Source organism: Natator depressus, chromosome 1 (assembly GCF_965152275.1).
Source record: "Natator depressus isolate rNatDep1 chromosome 1, rNatDep2.hap1, whole genome shotgun sequence".
In the NCBI taxonomy this organism is placed as follows: Eukaryota; Metazoa; Chordata; order Testudines; family Cheloniidae; genus Natator; species Natator depressus.
In genome coordinates, this window is record NC_134234.1 from 131227476 (window position 1) to 131246256 (window position 18781).

Genomic DNA, 18781 nt, shown 5'->3' on the forward strand with positions numbered 1-18781 from the left:
CATTGTGCTGCATACAGTGAAGACAAAGAGTTGAAAGCTGACCTTTACGGTAGTGTACTAAAGCAATTCTATGAGGTTAAAAAAGTACTAGGTTTTTTACATGATTTATGTTTCACATGATTTAAAAGGGGTAAAAAAATTATACTGCATGCAAAGCAACTAGCACACAGTAATTATGAAAAGGCATTTACAGTATTTAGATTACAGATGATTAGCTACTTCTCAGAGATGCTAATGTGCAAACAGCTCCTCAGATAATATTAGCTTTGAGAATAACTACTGTAATAAAAAGCTGCTTAATTTAAAGTTCTACACTGTTACAGAAACAGTGCTGCCAGGTCTTTGGTAGTCAAGAAATTTGGTCACATTTGGAAATAATCTTTCCTGTATTAAATAGGGCCTGGATCAAATTTTAACCTCCAAATTTATCAGTTAATAAAAGATATTATAATTTATTATGTTGGACACAAAATGCATCGGTAAAGCTTAGGTTTGTTTTTCTTGCTGAATTCATAATAATCTCTTAATAACGTATGCTTTTGCTGAGGGAAATGTAGTAAAGACAGGAAAGTGTAGCAAATCTGGCAATGCAGGTCTAAGAAATGGATTCCAAAACAACTTACATAAGTAGAATGTGTGGGTACGTATCCAAAGTAATTCACATAGCCTCTGGGGAAAGAAGCCTATTGGCCTGATACAGTACTCTAGCTACTTCCTCCTGACTAACTCATGGATAGAAATGGATAGACACTCTCTGTAGGAGGTAACCTGCAGTAAGAGCAGCCACTGCATGCATTGTTTGGGGGTGGCTAGGGAAGAAGTGAAGAATGCCTTTTACTATGTGGCAGTATGTAAATGCCACAAATATAGGGAAACCATCTTTTACTGGAACTCCATTATATTAAAATATAATAATTTGTTTTAGTAGATTGCAACGTGAAGACTGCATACCCAGCCACAGGGAACTTCCACTTATACTAAACTGTTCTGGGAAAAATAATTCACTGTAAGAGGGTTCCATTGAATACACCATTTATTTCAAAATTCAAGAGGTTAACACTCCAGTATTCCAACTGCATTCTTGGAAAGTCAAATATAAAAACAGGAAGATTCACCTCCACTACAGGACAAAGAACATGATCTACATGAAGAAAAAACCCCATACACTCAAGAACACTCTGGGTAAAAACAGGAGGCTGGTGGACAAATCTCTGAGTATGGTTGGAAGTTGGACCTTATCATGTTACAGAGGTTTACATCAAAGAAATCAGGGCACGCTTGTAGGGATTCTCCCCTTGGAACTGGTATTTGCAAGAAGGAAATGGCATCTCCACTATTAGGCACAGGACTTTACCTCAGCTGGAGAGAAAAAAAGGAAGTTTTACAAGAAGTAAAACAATGTTTATACATTTTTTATGACCTAGAATAAAACTTTACAGTTCCATGGCTTACAGATGAAAGTAAAATTAAAACAAACATCCACCCATTTTTCACTCTTGAGAGAGACCTGAAGAAGCCATAAACATTTTGGGAAATCAGTTTCTCCAAAGACCACAGGACTGATTCTGATTTCTGCTGGTATAAATCAAGAGAGGAAGTCCACTGAAGTCAGTGGAGTCGCAATGATGTAAAACTGGGGAAATAGGATAATTAGGTCCAACATATTGCCACAACATATCTACATTTGTCTGAAATATATAAAACACATTTTATAAAAAGCTCTCTGAAGATGTTTACTTGATTCACTGATTTTTATTTGATGCTTTGATGTTATTATGTATGGAAAATAGCAAGCGCGACAATTAAATTTTATAGCATACACTGAGCATTTCACACTATGCAATTCCAAAAAAATATCATATTACACCACCAAAACCCCATTAATACTTGTTTTGTAGATCAAAGCTCTCACCTCCACATGTGAAGCCTACAACATAGCCTTAAAAGGAGATACTTTGTTGTTTATTCACTAGCAAACAAGGAACAGAAAGTGTCAGATTACAAAGGTGCAGACACTGCAATCACTTCTGCCATCATTTATATTTGACATCAAACCCATCCCTAATGTTCTGCAGCTGACATGCTCTCTTTACCCCACAATATGCCTTCTGTCAGGCATAATACCATGTATGAAAATGGGTCAGAGAATAAGCAGCACACTGCATTGTTGCACAGTTCTGTCTGCTTGTTAGTGATTAATCAGAGAATCTTTTCTTTCTATTGTCTGCCTTGCTCTAATTCCTTTGAAGTACTCTTAAGCCTTTATTGCATGAAATCCATCAGTTAACCAGGGCGTACAAGTGTATACTGAAGTTTACTTGGCCTTTCTACTCAGCTCTATTAAGAATTTAGAGGCTGTTGACAAGAAGTAAGCATACAAGTGAAATACTAAATGCAGGGTTCATTCAAGTATTTGACAAGCACGTGCTTTCAATGTTCCAGGATTCCTATTTATAAAATGATGCTCTATCCTGTGATAGCACTCATCTTCAGACCACTGGGCAGACTCCAGCTAAGTAATCCTCAGACAAGCCATTTAGAGGGGATAGTAAATGCTCACCCCATTTTAAAGAGGTAGGAACTAAGGTGGCGAGTGTGAGGCGCTTGACCATGGCCACAGGCGTCAGTGCTAGAACCTGAATTAGATCCCAGGCTTCCAAGCCTGTGTTCAGACCACACCTCATTCCCAGGTGTTAACAGCAGGAATTGCACTTAGACACAGTACTAACTTTCATCAAAGCATCTCAAAACATTTATGACTATTCATCCTCTCAGTTCATCAGCCAGGTATTATTTCCATTATGCAGATGGGGAAAAATCATGCTGAAAATCACGGGACCCCACAAAGCCAGAGTTAGGCACCTGTGATCCCTATTACATGGATGGGGAGAGATAGGTGACTAAGAATGGGACATACAAAAGCCAGCATGTTAGGTGAGGAGCTGCCTACACTAGCCAGTGGGAGATGCCGATGTCAGAGGTGTGTCCTATGAGCCACCCCTCTCACAAAGATTGGTGCCTAAGTCCAGGCTGCAGGGAAGCACCTTTCTCTGCTTGTGATCCACAGCCAGAACCCCCTTTCCTGGAGTCAGACAGCTTAGGTGCCTGCCAGACTCCACACAAAACAGACGGGAAAAGACAGACAAAGCCTCCCATATTACATTTAGCCCTGCAATTATGGTACTCACCTGGGATGTGGGAGACCCCAGTTCAATTTTCTATCCTGCCTGAAGGGGAGAAGGGATTCACTCTGGGGTCTCCCACCTCTCAGGTGAGTGCCCTATGAATTATTCTAAAGTGGGGCTTTCTCGGTCTCTCCTTTTGAAGCCGTTCCACACTGTATAAATAATTAAATATGCACTGGGTCAGAGAGAGAGAGAGAGAGAGAGAGAGAGAGAGAGAGAATGCTGCTATAGTTCAGTGCCTAGGGCACTCCCTTGCGATGTGGGAGAACCCTGTTCACAGTCCTTCTCTTCAATAGACAGTAGGGAGCTTGAACCAGGGTTTACCTCATCCTGGGCGAATACCCTAATCACTGGACTACAGGTATAAGACAGGCAGCTTCCTCTTCCAAAAATCTGGGCTTTAAGTACCTAAGTCTCTTTGTGGATTTGGATCTATTTTAATAATTTACAGAAATAAAAATTAGGAGGTTCATTACTGGTAGAAGAGTTGCCTAGAAACAAGTTCACCCACAAGGAACAAGAAGTTATATTTGGTCTTTCATAAAACTCTTAGTATCAAGGCAAAGGAAAATGTTCTACTATAAGTCATATAGGACAATGCAAGGGTTAGTGTAATTATAAAAACTGAGTCAAATAAAATCACCGTGTCAGTAGCTTTTCCCACTGATGTTTACTCCCTTTGACTTTAATACACTGAGAGAAGCTTCACACCGAAATGAATCCCTACTTTCTGTAGCCCTACAGACAATGGAAGTTGGTAGGAAAACCTTATTTTTTATCCCTAAAGGTAAATTTTTTCAAAAGAACCTAAGTGACTTAGGAGCATGGGTCTAACTGAAAGTCAATGAGACTCAGACACTTTTGAAAGTGGGATTTAGGCTCCTTAGTCACATAGATGCTTTTGAACATAAGCACTTGAATAGTCTTTGACCAAATCTTACCTTCAAGCACATGAATAATCCCATTTAAATGAATAGTACTACTTGCTTAAAGTTAAGCACATACTTAAATGTTTTAGCAGATCAAGGCATTAATCTAAAGAAATCAGATTTTCAAATGAGTACAGTTTTATTGGGTAATGAGTTGTTTTGAAATTCTCACCATAAGTGTTTGAATGGGAGCTATCGAGTGCTAAGTGTTTTAGAAAATCTGGCCCTCGCCATCTGGCTTTGCTTATACTGGCAATACCACTGCTCAGAATTTATAAATACAGTGCACATATTTTAAACTCACTTAACATCATACAAAGAGTCTAAAAAGTTATGAATACTGCTTCGCTCTTATGAGATGGATTGTATTTGTACCATTAGGAATCTATTATTGTTTTTTAAAATCCCACCCTACTACACTCCTAGCAAATGTATGCAAACAAGAAATTCAAGCCACACAAGTTTTGAATTTGAAAATCCTTTCAAAAGTCATTGGACTTTAAATATAGAAACAGAGCAATAAAAATGTATAGGAATTATGTTTTTTCCCCCCTTTTCTTCTTGACTTCTGTATATATTTGTATTTGAAGGTATGTAATTTACTGAAACTCACAATTAAACAGAACAGAAAATGAGAAGATTTATACTTACTAACTACATTAGCTTGTCCAGTAAAGATGGTATATTGCAGCTCATATGAGACCACACTGAACTCATCATCTGAGGTCCAGTGGACAGTGATTGTGTCGTAAGAAGCTGTACAGAGCTCTTCTCTAATGGTTGGCGGGTTAGGAGCTGTGAAAAACCAAGAACAACTGTTAGGGGAAGGAGCTGACTGTCTCAGTAGGGTATTTTCCCTTTCACCTCTGAGATTAATGTGCAAATTTTAGATGGGATTTTATGGCCATATTGTACCATAGATTTTTAGGTAGAACTTAGAAATGTAGAGTCGGAATCAATGTTCCCTGTGCAAATTTTTGTGTTTCTGTGCAAATTTTTGTGCGCGTGGTGTTTCGCCATGTGCGCAGGGTTTAGGATCTGCGTGCGCGCGCACAGTTTAGGGGGAACAGTGGTTGGAAGGGACCTCAGGATGCCAACTTCTTGCTAACATCAATGGGAACTTCTTAAAAACGGATGATTTGACCCTTAGATGGGTAGTTTAAAAATCTGTCTCCCGGAATTCCTGTCATAAAATTGCCACCATCCATGGGTGCAGATCTTAAAAATCCTTTCACATCTAAGTTGCTTTAATATGAATAGCCCCAATGAGGTCAGTGGTACTGATAACTCTCAGAGAAGGCTGTACAAAAATGATCCAATTGCACCTGAATTAAAAGTAAAGGAAAAAGTGGACTACACATGTTTTTTGCTGGCAGTTCTCAGACCGTCACGAGCACTTAAAAAAACCCACAGTAGATGAGTCTATTGTTCCTTTCCCAGCAACTTTATTTTAATGTAACCTTTTAAAAATTTTATTTTGCTATTAAATATGTTTATATTTTAAAGGTTCTATTTCATTTATGTGTTATGCAAGGATTAAAGGGGTAGACTTTGTTCCAAACAGCGTTTTTCATTTATGTAAAAGAGGCAACTGCGAGGCACACGGAAATGCTCAAATGTGTTTCATGATCTGACCATGATTTGTGCTGCTCTAAATATTGTAGCACAGAAGCTTGTCAGCGTATTTTTTTCCAAACCGAGGAACCTTTGGGAATATGGGTATTAACAAAAAGGGATGAAAATCAGCTAAAATAAGAACATTCGTTCCAGAAGGGGAATTTAAGCAAAAGAAAAAGAAAACAATTCTCTGAAAGGGATATTGCTGCAATTTAGATAGTGTATAATAACTGACGATATATTGTGAAAGAGTCTATGGCAGTGTTGCTACCTTGAGTTCTCTTTGAAATACTAGAGATTGACATTCATGGCTTTTAGAAAGACCTGACTTTCTATCAGAATAACTTACTGTAGGTGTTTTTTTAAACTCTGTTGTACCTTATTCTTCCTCCTCCATATATTGCCATTCCTTCAGGTTAGAAAAATATCATTAAAAGGAAAAACTGATCTTTGTATTTAGGCTGGGGTATGCAATTTTGTGGGACTGTATTAAACTGAAATGCTTGTGCTTTCGTTCTCTTACATGCCTAGTGCAATAGGATCCAATCCCAGTTGAGGCTTATAGGCAGTACCATAGCACAAATAATAAATAATAATTTAAGGGAAAGATGATAGTTATTATTACTGATGGTTAAATGGTAACTATTATAAGGGAGGGATTTTCAAAGGAGCCTAAGAGATTGAGGCACCCAATTCCCATTGAATTTCAACAGGGATTGAATACCTAATTCCCTTCATCCACTTTGAAAACACCAGTGTGAATTTTCTCTTTTTGTGCACACATAGGGGTTCCCACTGAAGAGTATAGATATTCATGCTCTAAAATCACAGAATAGAGGGAGGATTTGAGACAGAGTGGGAGGATTTTATCCGATGCACCTGCTGTGTACTTAGCCTTCTCTGAAACTAGAATATGGGTGATGTTTCCGGAGCATTACTTATTTCATGAACCAGCTAGACTACAATAGTATACATGGAATTCCTCAAGATGTGAGGGGAATTCCTTGCTTGAAAGTGTCTTTCCACATCTTTCAAATAAATTTAAACATCTGAATGTAAAATCCATCCTTGGACCTATAGCCCCTAGGGCTTTTGGTCTATAAAGCAATGAAATAGACACATCTTTGTAAGTTGTTTATTCACCAGTTGTAAATGTAATAGGGCAATTTTCTTTAATTGGTAATCCAAGTACCAATTTATCTTTAAAAAAATTAACTATTTCAGAACATCACGAGTGAGGAAACACAATGGAATAGAAATCGCTTATAAAGGGCTAGATTCTGCTACATTTCATCATTGTGAATAGAGCTTCATTCCACAAATAGCTCCATTGTTCTCAGTGAAACTCCTCATCAACTAAGATACTACTCATCACGAGGAAAGGGAGTAAATTCTGGCCCTAAAGATTTCAAATTATAATACAGAATAGCCAAGCATATAGGACTACTGGTGTATATATAATTTCTTTATTTCAATACTTGTGTATGAGATACAAGAAATCTAGGCAGATTGTATTTTGTGCTTGGACACTTTGGATTTCCTGTTTGTATTTTGCAATTTGAGCCACACATTATTTATTACTATGAAAGACTAATCTGGTAAAGACATGGGTAGGTAGGCTGTTCTTGACCGGATAGCCAAACAATGAAAATGTTAGATTAAAAATGTCTAGCTAAACAGACCTAACTATTATGTTGTTCCCCCAAACCTGAGTGTGTGTCATTTCACAGAACTGTGCAGAAGGGACAAGAAGAAGTCTGGTCTATTTGTGGGTGGAATTTGAGGAAGGGGGTAGTTGAATGCTGGCATCCCAACCGGGGCAGAATTAAGACTGGGGTGCCTCCTCTGGTGGTGTATGGCACGTCCTTGTGAAATCCCATCAAAACTGAGGCAGAATTTGTAAGTGCTCTTTGAACAATGCTGTGTGTTTTTCATTTCCACATGCTCACTCTCAGTGATGGCTGCTTACAGGTTGTACAAAATTATAGAGTTGCTGCCATGTTTTTGCTGTTTTCAATTAATTAAACTGAAATTAATTGTTCTAATTCTGGCACCAAAAAGGGAACATTCTTGATTTCAGCAATTTGTTTTCTTTTGTGAATGATTAAATATTCTGTGATTGTAGATTACGCAATCTGTTTGGAAGGGCCCAATCCTGCCGATTTACTCAGGCAAAATTCCCATTTAACTTAATGAGATCTTTGAGAAAGTAAAAACTTTAGGCTCAATCTGTATAGCAGTGAAAAAGATGCCACACGTTAGACAACCCTGAACACTGTAAGCTCCTTCAGGTACTTCATGGGTGAAAGGTCCTGTATGTGTTAATACACAAATACTTCTCTCATTGCTGATTCCTTCGTGCTGGTTATTAGAATTGTTTCTGGTTACTAATATACAGCTAAACTGCCTTGAACAGCAATAGTAATCTGCCTTGTACACAAGCAGTGCACAGCAGCACTAGCCTAGGGGTAGAACAGGGAACAAATTATGATTATGAGTCAGAATTCAGTCCCTACTTCCCCATCGCTCCAACGTCGGGGGGAGAGGAGAATCAGTGCACATCATGTACTGGGCTCATCTTATTTTCCCCTCCATGTCCACTTAACTGTGCTGGCCAGAGCACTTGGCAGGGAGCAGGGGACAGAGGCAAGGCTACACCTACTCCTCACTCTTGTCCCTCACTCCCTTCCCCTTCCCTGTGTTATGGGTAATCCATGCAGGGAGTCTAATAAGGATGGGAAAGTGACAATCATGGTCATACTATTTTACAAGTGAATTAATCGTTTAAAAAATACCTGTAAGATAATCGAGGCATTCCAGCAATTTTTTCTCCCTGGTAAAATCAAGCGCAAAAGTATCGAAAGTATCATTGAGATTAATTTCAGGGATTAACACTTGAGAGGATGCAGTAGCCATGGAGACCCTATAATGGAAAAACACAAGGATGCAGTAGCTTTCACATTCATCTCCTAACCATCAGAATCATCAAACCCAAATTGTCACATTTTTACAACCATTTTTAAAAACACATTACGGTAATTTAGTGCTGTATCCTGCATTCTTACTTCTGTAAGCAAAGTTCGCAGGGTCAGCCCGTTACATGGCTGCCTCCGATTTTGTTATGTTGAACTATTTTACTCTACAACGTTAACAAAATTATGATCAAACATCAATAGGTTTTAAAAAATGGAAAAGCAGGGTTTTTTCCTTCTCCTGTTGAACAAAATTCTTCTTAGAAGTATTTTTATTTGCTTCTGCTGTGTATTAAACAGTCCTGAACAGATGCTGTATCTCTCTCAACTACTGCCTTGTTAAGCAGCTTCCTGCTCCAGGCATTCCTTTGCACATCTGTCTCAAAAACTGTGGTTTTGGTTCAGACTGTCACACTTCCCCCAGTTGTTAAACAAGTTACATAATTTTTAACTTCAAAAAGTGCAGAGTGAAGATTAAACAAACAGATGTCAGGATGTTTTATCTTGAAATGCTTAGCCTTTTGAACGTGCAGAATAATGTTTTTTCAAACCTGAAATACTTTCTTGCCTAGCTCACATCAAAAATTGTATTTATTTTTCCAGTAAACGTCATGCATCTGTAGACGAGATTTTCCAGGAAAATTAGGTCTAAGATAGATGCTGCATTTGGAACTTTTCAGGCTGATATCTCAAAGACATGTCAGCGGGAACCAGGAGTGTAAGTGGATTGTGATGTTTACAGAAAATTCAGGAGAGAATTCGCATCTATTTGAGCATCCATCTCACCAGGATTTTAAGAATGGTTTTCTGAAACTGTGCTGAATGAGATTTCTCCTGTTCTATAATTGCAGTTAATCATTCTTCATCATTGGTTCTGCTGAGACTGTGGCTGACACTCAGGTAATTATGTTAGTGTGGATGAGGTCTATTGTAGGGACTGCAAGTGTAAGTGTTGGCACACAGTGGGGAAGTTTCTTGCACTCTTCCCCATTTTCACTAAAGGGTCAATAACAATTTGGCCCTAATGTTTCTATCCCTAAAGGAAAAAAAGACTCATTCATTTATTTTGGACCTTATATTACATTAGATTTGGCCAAAATTTTTATACCTGGCCTTCTGTACCAGAGGCCCCACATTGGGGTTGCTGGGAAGTACAGAAGTGGATTTGTGAACACAACAGCTGCTCCTGGGTTTCTCCAAACACCCTATATGGAAAAGGTCTCTACACTGGCCACGCATAGGTTGGACGAATGATGGTATTACGCGTGTGATGGCATCCATTTTAGGTGGATTCTGTGCCCACAACGTAATGAGCAAATGGCATACTGAAGACCTATGTCATTCTGGTTCAGTAGATTTCACTTCCCCCAGCTCTCTCTCCAGCACTTCACTCATATAGCATCTGATTACTAAGGCTTTATGTAAAGGAAGTGGATTTCATTCATAGGATGAATAACGCACTAACTAAAAACTCCTGTGGTAAGCATGGTTTCCCACTGTGCCCACAGCAAAGAATTTTATATTGCATTTCCTTTGAAATATGTGCATGAAAAAATGCAGTGTACATAACTTTAAGAAATCAGTTTTAGCCACTGGAGCTCAGGGCCCTGTAGAGGTGACTAAATGTATACTCTAGCAGCAAGCAACGTTTTACACATCACTAGAGCTGAGAGAATCATTTGTGGTGAATAATTTATTGAACAAATTTAGCCTCTTTCTCCATTTTGTAAATTGTCTGTGAGCAGTTTATGATTTTCTCGGATTTATTCTTCTTTGAAATTATTCATTGGTCCACAGACTGTTCACAAGTAGAGCTGGCCTAAACTCACATTTCTGGCTCATGAGAAATTTTAACGTTTTGAAATGTGGTTTTGTTTTGATTCAGAAATCCATCCCTAAATTTTCTTTTGAAAACACTGACACAAGGAGTTTTTGAACCAAAATATACTCCCCAGAGTGACAGCTGCTGGCTACAACTGACATTCTTTCTATTGCTATTAGTTATTAGCAGTGGTGAAGCTCACAAGAATATCAATTTCACTCAGCAGTTGCAAGGGTTCCCAGGATCTGTGGCTCCAGGGCAGAACTGCCATGTGGATTACCCTGGGGTCAGGGAACCCAGGCCTTCCAGACTCCCAGGCTGGCTTGCTCCAGGATTGCCTATTCAGAAACTGAACAATACAGGGACCCAGTTGGCAAGGGAGTCTGGAAGCCCTTGGGTCCCCAGCCCAGGAGCAGTCTACATGATGGGCCTGCCCCAGAGCCATGGACCCTGGAAGCCTGGGGTCCCCAGCCTTGGAGCAGTTTGCATCACAGGTCTCTCCAGTAGCCAATCAGGCAAACTGGCAGGGAACCACACAGGGTTCCACTGGAATGTTGACAATGATTTGGTGAAATTCCACAAGTAATTTCAGGTTTGATGAACTGGCATTTTCCAATGAAAATGTTTTGTCAGAAGATTTCCAACCAGCTCTATTCATGAACATTTTGTCATAGGTACAGGCCTATAATATGCAAGAAGCATTGGATTAATTTTGACTGAACACATCTGTCACATGGGGTTATTACTGTTCTCTGACTGGATGAGTGAAACTCTTGCCATCACATGTCTGGTGCAAATATATTAATGTTTATGAGTTCAAAATGGACTTTCTGTGAATATTCTAACACTCACTGAAAATATATTGTATCTGCAAATATTTCTGCCCAAAGATTAATTCTCTAGAATATTGAGAGGTGGCCAAATTCCCACACCCTTACTCATGTTGAATTGTACTTTACTAAATGAGTGGTCCCATTAACTTCAAAGGGACTGCTCGTGGAGTAAAATACAATTAGTAAAAGGTGACAGAGACTGGCCCAAAGTAAACACCAAAAGTGGGTCTAACACAGCCAAATCAAATTTAGGCTCCACGGCTGAAAATTCTATTACACATGGTAAAATTTACACACGATGTATAGATCCATGTTATGTCAATGGGACTAACTCAGAATATTTAAAGTTAAGGACATGTAATAGTCTTTGTAGGATCTGGGCTTAATTTTTTATTCAGGAATAAACTGACATTCCAAATCTACTCCCAACACTCCAGCGTATGCCACTGGTTTATATCAGAGATGAAGTAAATAAATCTCTGAGGGATAAAGGCATTGTTTTGCGATTTCAGTCATCTGCAGAGAGGGTGTCTCAAAGAAGTAGAAAGAGTAAAACATAAAATAAGTAACAACACAGATCCTTATGACTTAGACTAGGCCAGCACTTAGACTAGCTGTATCATGTGAAGACAAAGTAACCCCATAGCCAAAAAAGAACTGTTGGACAAAGATGTAAATATTAGTAGAAAGACAAGCTCCAAATATGCGCTCCACTTCTTTTTTTTTGTTTTAGTGTAGACTCCATTTTATCATAGTCACAACTACTTTGCTTTTTTTCCCCCTATCTCAACGGAATATCGACACCTAGTTAGACATTTTCATGGGAACGTGTAGATTTTAATGAAATTCCAGCAGAATGGAATCCAGGCAGGGTTCCACTGGAAATCGGCCTCATCTACTGCCAGCTCACCCATGAAGCTCCTTGGCTGGCTGCCCAGGAGCCCAGTCTGCAAGGCTTGTGCCTCTTCAGCAGCCCAGGCTTCCGCTTCTTGTGGCCTGCCTGGCAGGCTAATAGGAAGCCAGGAGCCTGAAGCCTTACGAGTCCTGGCCCCACAGTGCCCAGGCTTCCTGTTCCTTGGCGACCTGGGTTTCCAGGCTCCCCATCCTTCAGCAGCTCAAAAGCCCTGGGAATGCTGGTTTCCAGGTTCCCCAAGCTATCTGGCTCCCAGGCAGAAAGTTGCCTGGTTCCTCACCTGGTAGGCCGCTGGGGTTTTTGGCAGCTTGGGGAGCCTCAGAAATGGTTTGAAATTCCGATCCTTCAGGAAAGTTCATTTTTCTTTCCACTTTGGATTTTTTTTCCTTTTAAATTTGCAATTTCCCATAGAATGGGGAATTACAGTTTCTGGTCAGCTCTAATTATAACTGTACTTATCGCCAAACTACCGATTAGTATTTATCAATCTCCATGTATAACTATGCCACCTTCTTCATCTATGGATGATGAGGATCATGAAACAATACTGAAAGCAGTTCCATTCTCGTGTCTTTCCTCTTTTAAATAGGTGTTTTGATTTAATATTATAGAAAGGACCTTGACATTTCAAGCCAATACCAATGATCATTAGGGTAGAATAAAGCAATTCAGCCCCCCTTTATTCTTTGAAGGCACCTACAGCAAGACAAGAAAGACAAGAGGGCAATCATGACCAATCAACTGCCCTAACTTTAAGCTCTTGCATCTGCCAGGAGGAAATTCCCTAGCAGTCCATGCCTTTACCTCTCAGTGATATTTTTAGCCGTCTGCAAGAAGCGTGCATGATCATTCTCCTTCAGAGACTGTTCGGCCTGAGAGATGAGAGATGTAGAGCGTTCAATGCACTGTTTGCAGTTTGCAATCTGCTGAGCCAGTTTTCTCAGTCTCACCACCTTGAACAAAAACATAAGAAAAGAGTCAGATCCACGTGCTCACAAATCACATTAGCGTTTACACTTTGTGCTCATGGCCATAGTGCAAATGGGGTGTTAACATCAGTGGCTTACCTGACAGGAAAGAGCCTCTTTCCAACCTGCTTTACTCATAGGCCACATTAGCCAAGTAAAAGCTATGTGCTATTTTACAAGAGGACAGATTTGTTCTTTCTACGTCAACTTTTTCCACACTGGAAACAACAGAGGGGAGCCAAAACAAGCACAGCCAGCCTATTTTCCTTCAGCAAGACGTCATTTCCTGGCACTTTCTGCTTACATGATAACTAAAAAGTATTTTGATAACCATTTCCCTGAAGTGAAGAAATGTGAAATGTGTTAAGAGCAGTTTACAAGGCTCATTACTTTTCTTTAGTCCCAAATTGGTTTACACAAAAATGACATGAAAACAAAATTTGATGAAGGGGCTTGGTTCATGTTCACTAACAATAAATAAATGTTCATCCTTTTTATTTTATTTTATGTTTGTTCAGATCCTAACCTGTCTTGTGGAATGAATTTGGCTACTCAGAAGCACAGCTATAAATGGAGAATTGATTGTGCTTCTGCTATACGTAGCAAGGAAATAGCCAGTCAGGAAATCCACATGAGATATGACTTTGTCCTGGAAAGTACCATTAGCTGGAAGGCTAGGGAGGGGAACAATCAATCTGCCTTTTAGAGACAATGTTGGCTCCTGAAGCCTCTTAGTTCCTGAACGCTCTGGGAATCCTTCCTATTTCTATAAAATCATCATCATCACCACCACATAGTTCCAAGAGGAGGGGAAAAAAAGGAAGGAAATCTAATAACTTTGGACCTCAAAAGGACATTAAGCCCTGGCTATGTATAAAATCAGGAAATTAATGATTAAGTGGATTAGCAGAAAGATCAGAATTGTATACTAAAGTTAACACAAACTCTAAGAGTCTCATTAATTAAATAATAAACACTGTAGTTGCTCGCTCTGCTGCCAGATAATTGACTGCAATGGGAGTTATGCATCCTGAGTGGAGGTGAGGGTACATATTAATTTGCTTTAGGACAATGGAGTCCACAAGCAAAAGTAAACTATTCCTTTCAGGAAACTTTAAAAAAAACAAAGGTCAATGTTGAAGAAGGCTGAAAATCTTTAACATTGATATTTTCCCACAAAATACAAGCAATGAATGGAGGAAAAATTGCTACAGAAACGTACAAATGGTGATGATGTTAATGTTCTGGCTGGTTCCTAATGTGATCTACTGCTACAGCATATTTATTGTGGTTGGCTGCTACTATTGTTGAGTATTTGAATGAAACAAACATTTGTCACCTGCTCTTCAAAGAAAAAAGATCATAATATACTTTCAGCATAATTCATTATTGATATAATTTACCAAACAGCATCTCCCTGCCCTCGCAAAACATTAAGGATTAGATTGCACAACCAGTACTCACATTGGTGAGCACTTACCCACAAGAGCAGTCCCACTGAAACCAGTAGGTAACTTATGTGAGGAAAGGGGTCACAATCCAGCCCTCACTTAACTGATTGTTTCTCATGAACACACTGGACGGGGGTAGGCAGATAGCTAAGAAAGGAGCCATTTGTTTAGATACTGTACGTATGCTGGGGATTGTTCTGTGCAGCACAAGACATGCTCTATATATGCATTCATGAAGAGACAGCATTTCGGCATATATTGCCCTAGGCAGTGACACGTTCACTGCCTAAACATGCAAGTCTTGTTCAACTCTTTACTGTGGTATTCATTAACAATCCAAGTAATTAACTGAACAAATGTCACACAATGTGCTTTAGGCACCAGAGGACACTTTCCTGGTTGGCAGGCCAAACGTCTGAATTAGCATTTTTCAGCTTCTTTATATAAACAATAGATGATAAATCTGGAAAGGAAGAACCTCCCTTCCCCTATTGCAGGAATGTCCTCTATGCTTAACACATCTTACCTGTTTGATATTTAAATGCCTTGTTCAGTTAAGTACACTTCACGTGATTATACAAGTATACAACAGTGCATTAAGGGCTGAGCTGTTGCCCATAGCCACAGTCCCATGTCAGAGCCTTCATCCTTATAACAACAGCTGGAGCTCCAGTCTGGAGGCCATAGCTCTGTAGCCAAAGTCATAGGCCAAAGGGGAGTTTGGCAGTTACTGTGCATTCTAGAACTCCTTTGTGGAATAGCCGACGTGCCTTCTTTAAAGAAGGTGCAACATGCACTCTGTTCTGTGGCTTCGCTGGTCAGTGCGTAGGAGGGAGGGACAGGACATGGCTCCACCCCTGCCTTGACCCGTTAGCTAGGCACATATAGGTGGTAGCTCTATCTCTGGGCTCCTTAGGTAGATCTAAACTAGAATATTTTGTACTTGTTTTCCAGCCGCTCTGAGCAGCGTTTTATGACATGTTGATAAAAATGCCTGACCCCTGTCTATACCAGTGCTTACCCTGTTGATAGTACTGGTATAGCTGCTGCACCATTGTTGGAAAACAGGTAGAAACTTTTTCAGTGTTGTACAAGGACTCCCATTGTGCCTGGCCTCTGGAGGTTTTCTTGTGGCCTCACATTCCCATACAGGGAGCTGGGCACAAACAGGTCTTTAATATTTGTTTAAAAATATTTCTTAAAAACAAATCATTAGCAGCAACCTTGTCAGTAATGAAGAGCCTCATCAAAACAATCCAGAGTGTGCAAGTGATGCAGATTTTAGGAAGGAACCAGATATTTTTCAAGTGTTTATGGGGTTATTAGAAGTCTGATTTTTTTTTTAACAGAAAAAAGAATGGGGCACAGTCTGATCCTAGTTATACTGCAGAAAATCCAAAGTAACTAATGAACTCTACAAGTTTTCATTGGCATAACTGAGATCAGAATCTGGTGTAGGATCTTTTAAAGATGAAATCTATATGCATAATGGGCAGCTCCCAATGAACAGGAAGTTTGCCATGAACTTTGAGGGCAGTAGGGTTGGTCTCAATGTATACAGAAATACAGCCAAGAAGATTATGCAGAAGGCTGGCTTACTACATCTTGAAGGGAGATGTATTTTGTTAACATCATGAAGTTCAAGATCTGTCAAATAAGGAATGGGAACTGTGGTCTTCAAACATGTTTAAGTCAGCCCTCGCCTACAGCCTTTTTAATTTCAAGTTAATTGGAATATCTTGACAGCTAAGTGAACCATTTAACCTCCCCTTGACTTTATTCCTTGTCTGAGCTTTTCCCACACAAGAAGAGTTTATGTTTCACTCTTCCAGCTACTTTAGCAGGTAAAGAATAAACGCCATGCTCCAAAAGAAACAAGAATAATGATCTAAAACTAAGATGTTCCTTAATTTACCAGGTAGCTAGATCAATTTAAAACTTGAATGCATATCTGATATTTGCCTCATTCATTAGGTTGACACTAACAACCACTGTCCTGCAGTTATTAGGAAAGCAATGGCATTGAATTTACATTCCCAATATTTTTAGATAGTGAAAATCTCATACCACTTTCTGTAAAATACAAGTTAAAGTTCCCCGTTACAGTCTTTAAAAAAGTGTTATCTTGAAAGTAATTGCTCTTGTCTGTAGAGTTATTTTGTATAAATGTCTTTAATAAACAATTTAGGTCTGTATGGAATAAAATATTAATGCAGATGACTGGAGAGCAAGTCCTGTGATACAGTAAATTCTTGCTATGGGCAAATGCCTTCAGATGTCTGATAAAGTAAAAGTTTTTTTAGTCCCTCTTTTTATAAATATCTTTTGATAAGTGAAATCACATCCCTGTGGGAAAATATTACATAAATTATTTGATTTTTAAAAATCATATTACTCACAAAAAAAGAACCTTAATCTAACCTTATGCGATTTTGGTGTTTAACACTAAATAACACTCAATAAGTTTTAAGCAATGACTGAATGTTTACCCAATGCAGACAGCAGACAGCATCTCAGTTCACCTAAAAGTCACAGATGGCAAGGAGCATCCAAGGACTCTTGTAAGTGTGTATTCCTAGCACATTAAGTCAAGAAATCACAGAGGTTACAGAGCATGAAGAAACATTGCTGACCCATTTGAACTATTGGGAGAAGAGCTCTTACCTTCCCTTCCTTTATTTTGGTTCCAATAATTTGTCGTCTCTGTTGGATTATTTCAATGAGCAGGTCACATTCCTCTGTCAGCTTGGTTTCTTGTCGCGATGCATTCACCTGAAGAGCAAGTCACCTTGGTTAGAAAAGGTCTGGTCTTTTTCATTCTATTTTTAATTTAAAATGATCATTTCTAAAAAAAATTTTGTATTTTTCTTTTTGTTTTACAAATTGTCTTCTGTTTATTTTCCCTCTTCTGACTCTTGTGAAATAATGAAAATTCAAAAGTCCAGACAGAGCATTTTCATAATGTATCACTGTACAGACAAACTCATCAGTATTTCTAACCAAAGTCAAATATGGCCTTTCAGGTGCTGTGTAACCTCAACTCTACTTGACATCAGTGAGTGTTGAGAGCCCTTACTATCCCTCACTGGGTGCTTAGCACCTCTCAGAATCGAGGCCTGGTAGGGTTCAAATAAAGAACATATATGTAGCTTATTACCACAGCTTATACACAACAGCCCATGGAAAAGGTCAATTGTTTAATACATTAGGTGTATTTGAGATTCTTGCCATTCTTCTTCAGTAACAAAATAGTGTTAAAATAATTGTGATTAGAGAGAGAGAGAGAGAGGTCTCACGGCTGGTCAATTTTTTTTCTCAAAACTGTTTTTTAATGGAAAAGTGGGGGGAGGGAGGGGGGAGGCGGGGCAGAGGGAGACACAAAAATGTCCATGGAAAATGTTTGCTTTCTGTGCAAAATTTCACTTTGTATACCCCCCCCACCCCAAACGCCCCCCAAAACAGATTTTTTTAAAAAAAATATTTCAATCAAAAAGCTTTGGGGTTTTCAGTTTAAAGTCAAAATGTTCCAGGGGGTTGGGTGGGTGGGAAGAATACCACTTTTCAAGCAGCTCTTTTTTATATATTCTACATTCAAGAAACTAAAAGTTTAACAATGGTTGTTTCAGAGTATATCATTAGTTGACAGAAGGAATATACAGTGTAGACATTGTTTAAAATTCAAGCATTATAAAAAACTTCTAGAACACAATGCTTAAGGAAATGGAGGGTAGGCTATTGTATCTCATCTTTACATTATAGTATTTATACAGTGCAACAAGAATGATATTTACAGACAAGTAAACGGACAGCTCCTTGACCAGAGATTACAAAAAGGACCCTAATCCAGCAAAGCATTTAAACATGTATTGACCTTTAAGCATATTAATAGTCCCCTGTACTTAAATTTAAGCACATGCTTAAACACGTTATCGGATCAGGGCCAATTTACAAAGTTCCCTCTTATCTGAGCAGCCTTTATGCCCCTCAGCCTACTAACTGTAGGGTACAAAACCCTGATTTTATTTCCATAACAAACAAGATTTAGCCACATATACCATAGGCTTAAGCATTAATAGAGGTAGTAGTTTTAT

At 39.0% G+C, this 18781-nt stretch overlaps 1 protein-coding gene across 8 annotated transcripts in view; it reads right to left on the reverse strand.

Annotated features, from left to right (window-relative positions):
• MID1 (midline 1) overlaps positions 1–18781 on the reverse strand; it is a 324140-nt gene that overhangs the window by 15559 nt on the left and 289800 nt on the right. For all 8 annotated transcript variants that reach the window (XM_074966579.1, XM_074966622.1, XM_074966589.1 and 5 more), the window contains 4 exons: positions 17355–17462; positions 13076–13224; positions 8527–8654; positions 4766–4909 (listed from right to left, as the gene is read on the reverse strand). In XM_074966579.1, coding sequence (XP_074822680.1) covers positions 4766–4909; positions 8527–8654; positions 13076–13224; positions 17355–17462 — 529 coding nt within the window. The remainder of the gene's footprint in view (positions 1–4765; positions 4910–8526; positions 8655–13075; positions 13225–17354; positions 17463–18781) is intronic.